The 5,200-nt window shown below is 40.4% G+C and overlaps 1 protein-coding gene across 1 annotated transcript; it reads left to right on the forward strand.

Moving 5' to 3' along the window:
* The first annotated feature begins 3,679 nt into the window (after positions 1-3,679).
* Positions 3,680-4,971, forward strand: LOC121812159. The gene is made up of 2 exons (XM_042213534.1): positions 3,680-4,521; positions 4,861-4,971. The coding sequence occupies exons 1-2, from the start codon at positions 3,703-3,705 to the stop codon at positions 4,969-4,971; spliced, it is 930 nt and encodes a 309-aa protein (XP_042069468.1). The 5' UTR covers positions 3,680-3,702.
* The last annotated feature ends 229 nt before the right edge of the window (positions 4,972-5,200 follow it).

A 5,200-nucleotide genomic window follows, 5' to 3' on the forward strand; every position in this document is an offset into this window, starting at 1 on the left:
GCTGTTTACTCTGTATTTGCTCCCTCTGGGCGATGTGCTGCGCAAACATAATGTGTCCTTCCACACCTTTGCTGATGACATTCAGCAAAGGAGTGAAGTCCTACCTGTGCAGGAACGATCTAGAAAGGGTGGTCCATGCTTTTATTACTTCACGGCTGGACTACTGTAACTCCCTTTATGCTGGTTTAGATCGTTCAGGGGGCCTAGAATGGACCCCTGAGGTACACCACAAGTTAAAGGAGCTCTGGGAGATGACAGTTCACCGAGGTGAACAGAAAAACTCCTGTTATCCAGGTAGGACTGGAAAAACTTTAAAACAGTACCTTTCAAACCGACACAGTGTTCTAGGCGGGATAACAGTATGTTGTGATCGACAGTGTCGGAGGCTGCACTCTGCACAACCAGAGTCTACAGTTAAAAGCAAAAGCATGTGATGTGCGATGTGTTTGATTGTAATGATTGTTTTTCAACCCTTTCATGCATGAATTAGGACAACCTCAATCGGGATTTTTATTAATCTTTTCATGCATAAAGACAAATAAAAATCCTGATTGAGGTTGAAAAAAACAAAAACAACATCAGTCCAGCAAACAAGTACTGCACACTCCAGTGCTCAAAATCTTTAGTCCAGCAGCTGTTTTGAAGCCTAATCTCTTCTCTCTGTAACAACCAAACCCACAGCTGACTAACACCTTCAGGTATGCTCCACCAGCGACTCTTGGACAAGGACAAAAACTCTGGTTAAAAGGGAGTCTGGCTGCTCTAAAGCCGGCACAGCCGTAACCAGTATTTAATGCCCCTCTGGAACTCAGGCTACTCACAGGATTGGGCCCATAAGTAGCAATGTCAACTAGTGTCCTTTCCTGGACAGCAATATCTAACAGGTAGTAACGTGACAGCAGCACAGCTCCTGATCTAGCGTTTCCCACATATGTGCTTCATGTTCTCCCATCACCAGTCCTGTGCAGGCCTATAACTATAGTAACAAACATGTAGCTCCACATCAAGACTGCTTATTGGCCCTCAGCAACCTGCTCCCAAGCAGACTGACTCTTCCAGTTTTCCATCAGACTACTCAGTTGTGTCTATTAACCACAGTTGTCTTGTCATTCAATTGTCTCAACAAAATCGGTTTTGCATTTATGGTAAACTAGTTGGAAAAGATGGTATGAGTTTACAGCTAAGGTTAAATAAATGTGTGTGTTGTGTTTGCTCTGGTACAAATATCTGCCCCAGAGCAGATACTGTATTTATCCCAGTGAAAAAAGACCGAGCAGTTGCCTCAAAACCAGCTTAAAAGTTGTGTAAGTGCCAAGAACTCAACAAATTTACTACAAGAATGTTCAAACATCCAGCCATGAAAGAAGGTGGTGTGTGGATGAGGTGCCACTTACTAAGGGGCATTTAACCAAACATTAGTGAGGAGGTAGATATGTATTCAACCTGCATGTATAATTTAGAGAAAATCTCAAATAAATTTTAATTTGTGTACCCAATTCTTGTTTTTTTCTTTTGAAGATGTATGCTGTACAATCATTCCAACATGGAAAACGATTCAAAGAAATCATTAAAACCCTCAAACGAACGTGGATGTCATGGTCCTGAGTCTTCTGACTCAGTGTTTATGGTTTTTGAGTATTTATATTCTTTGTTTCCGTTTATTACACTAGGTTAGGTTATCGTGATGTTGTTTATTCTATTGCTCTCTTTTTTGTCGTTTCTTTCTCAACAGGTGATCCAGGTGATTGATAGATGTATCTTTTGTCTGCTTATTTTGTTGGTTTTTGGTTTTTTGCCCTTTATCCCCGTTCCTCTTCTCCGTTGGTTTTCTTTCTCCCCTTTCTTTTCCTCAGTCAAATCTGTCCCGTATTTAGCAAGTGAAAATAAAAAATAAAATAAACAATAAAAGGTGAATCAAATGGACCATTACGGCAAGGCTGGGATGGTCCCTTTGGTAAAGTAAATCTGTTGGGCATCTTTCTTCGCCTTTAGACAATAATTCTGATGGCAAACGGGACAGGCAAAAAAAAAAAGACTAGGTTAGGTTTTGCGCTGTGCCTGCATGTGTCACGACTAGTCAGTCATGTTTTCTTGTCTACGTTCATGTGTCTCTCCAGTCAGTCGTGTTTCCACGTCGCAGTTCGTCGCTCTTGTCACCGTTTACACCGTGTTCCCTGTCAGATGCATCCCTTTGACAGTCTGTGTCTCTGTGTTTTGCTTTCTGTTTTACTTTGACAGTCTGTGTCTCTGTGTTTTGCTTCCTGTTTTACTTTGACAGTCTGTGTCTCTGTGTTTTGCTTCCTGTTTTACTTTGACAGTCTGTGTCTCTGTGTTTTGCTTCCTGTTTTACTTTGACAGTCTGTGTCCTGTGTCAAATGTATTCTGCTTTATTTCCTTTGTCTCGTCATGTCAAATCAGCCCCAGCTGTGCTTACCTCCTGTTTTCCATTCCCTTGTTACTCCCTGGTGTATTTAAGCTCTGCGTCTTCTGCTGTTTGTTGCTTGTTCGTCTGTGTTTTATCCATGTTATATGTCTCTGCTCAGGTTTTTGGCTGTATTACTTTCTGTAACTTCGTTTTGGGACGTTCTGCTTCTGTTTGTGTCTCATCCACTGTAAAGAAAGCTCACTCAGAGTAAAGTCAGTGCCTTCACTCAGAGGTGTGGACTCGAGTCACATGACTTGGACTCGAGTCAGACTCGAGTCATTAATTTTATGACTTTAGACTTGACTTGAAAAAATGTTCTAAGACTTGTGACTTGACTTGGACTTTTACACCAATGACCTGGGACTTGAATTGGACTTGAACCGGTTTACTTGAAAAGACTTGATATTTCACCCCAAATATAAAATTTAACATGCATATTATATAGAGATTGAAAATGTGACGTCATTCAGGGGTAAAACCGCAAAGGATTCTGGGAACTCGTGGCAAGAGGTACTAGCGCACGCAGGCTTTCAATTGAAATCAGTCACACAGCGATAAAAAGAAACACAAAAATGTCAAGAAGCTGTTGTATTATTAACTGCAATAGCCGGTCGCATGACAGCCACGGGAAGCCGACGGGTAAAGAGATCGGTTGTTATCGGATTACGTCGTTGAAGAGAAATTGTTCGAGCCATGTTTCCGAAGTAACAAAGAGGCGACTGGATTGCAGCCATTCAAAGACAAATATAACGTCCCAGACCTCCAGCTCACAGGTTAGTCTGCTCCAAGCATTTACACGAAGGTCAGTCTGCTGTTGTAGTTAATGCGTCATTTTCATAACATAATTGGTGATATAGGTTACAAGCAAGTCTGGCGCTGAACAGAAATTGTGGCGCTATGCTCCTTTGTTTATTGTGCGTTTCGCTTATGTTATTATGGTACATTGACAAAAACATATACGTTTATTCACAGGATAAAACAGGTTTTTTTGTATCACTAATTGCCCAGTACGATTACAGCATACAGTATTATTGTCACTGCTACATTTCTGTGATGAACCAGAAATTATTTCCACTACTAATTAATTACCGTTGAGCTCAAAGGTTATATTAATAAACGGTTAAGAATGTGTATTTATGACGACGATTTGTGAGACTGGTAAACTTATGATACGTACGATGGTCTTTCGTTCTACACGGTGCATTTCAAGGTCCTGCACCCATCCGTCGGTAAACTGTACCTGGGCTTGTTGCAGTGACCGGAAGTTACTAAACTTCATGAGTGTATGCACTCACTCCAAGAACCGTATGATTATTAATATGCATATAAATAAAGAAGCTATTTTGTGCAAAGATGTCAACTGTAAGAATGCTGTGCATAAACATTTACTCTGCTCCATGTATGATGATATAGTGACTGCTCTGTATAAAAGTGGCACACTGCTTGATAAACAATATAAGCATAAGAAACCTAACATCAGACCTGGCTGGAAAGAACATGTATCCATGTACCATGATGAAGCTCGCATAGCTTATAAATGTTGGGCCATGGCTGGAAGACCTAAACAAGGCCCAGAATTTGAACAGAAAAAATGTGCGAATGCCAGATATAAGTATGCTGTTCGCTTTATAACTAAAAATGAGCAAATGCTAAGAGCAGATTATTTGGCCAGGAAAATGCTGTGTAATAATACGGCAGATTTTTGGAAAGAGGTGAAAGCTCTTAATAACTGTAAACCATCTCTACCATCAACTGTTGAAGGTGTTTCTGGGGCAGATAACATTGCAGCATTATGGAGACAGCATTACAGTGCGTTGTTTAACTGTATAAAAAGTGAACCATATGAGGACAATCTTGACATGAGTAATGACACAATAAGTGTAAGGACACATGAAGTATATGAAGCCATTCATAGGTTGTCTGATAATAAATCCTCTGGTTTGGATCACATCACTGCAGAACATTTAAAACATGCTAGTGTAAGGCTAGCTCCTCTTTTAGCACTCTGTTTCACTGGGTTTATGATTCATGGCATATTACCAGACTCAATGCTGTGTATTTTACTGGTACCAGTTATGAAGGACAAAGCTGCAAAAGTGAGCTGCTTGGATAATTACAGGCCGATTGCACTAGCCAGTATTTTATCTAAGGTGTTAGAAAGAATCTTGTTTGACAGAGTTAGTGTGTTCATCTCTTCTCTGGATAATCAGTTTGGCTTCAAAGCACGGCACTGACATGTGCATATATGCACTCAAGGAAATAGTTTGTACAGGGCTAAAAATTCATCTGTCCTCATGTCTTTCATTGATGCCTCTAAGGCTTTTGATCGAGTGAACCACAGAAAACTTTTTGATAAAATGAAGAGATGGGGAGTTCCTCAATACATCGTGAGGATTCTCTCTTACTGGTACGCTCATCAGAACATGCAGGTTAAATGGGGAAGCAGTATTTCTGCCCCCTTTGGTGTCAGCAATGGTGTTAGACAGGGTGGGATTTTGTCTCCAATTTTATTTAATTTGTATGTTGATGATTTGTCCATACACTGAGAGCCTGTAACACTGGGTGTATATTAGGTAAAGCACTGATAAATCATCTTATGTATGCAGATGACCTGGTTGTTTTTAGTCCAAGCAGTGCTGGGTTACAGGATCTTCTTAATGTCTGTACTGAATATGGTGTGCAATATGACATTGAGTACAATGCTGCTAAAAGTGCTGTTTTGATATGTAGAACCAAGCAGGATAAACAGCTAAATTTCCCTTTGTTTAAACTGGC

The sequence above is a fragment of the Haplochromis burtoni genome, unplaced genomic scaffold (genome assembly GCF_018398535.1).
Source record: "Haplochromis burtoni strain Fernald_Lab_line unplaced genomic scaffold, NCSU_Asbu1 Contig_450, whole genome shotgun sequence".
NCBI lineage: Eukaryota > Metazoa > Chordata > Actinopteri > Cichliformes > Cichlidae > Haplochromis > Haplochromis burtoni.

What these genes read in the sequence shown, in the direction of transcription:
- LOC121812159 (XM_042213534.1), top strand. Translation starts at nt 3,703, where the DNA reads ATGAGTGTATGCACTCACTCCAAGAACCGTATGATTATTAATATGCAT. An exon ending in TGAAGGACAAAGCTGCAAAA is followed by an intron (nt 4,522 to 4,860) that starts GTGAGCTGCTTG and finishes ATGCAGGTTAAA; the next exon opens with TGGGGAAGCAGTATTTCTGC.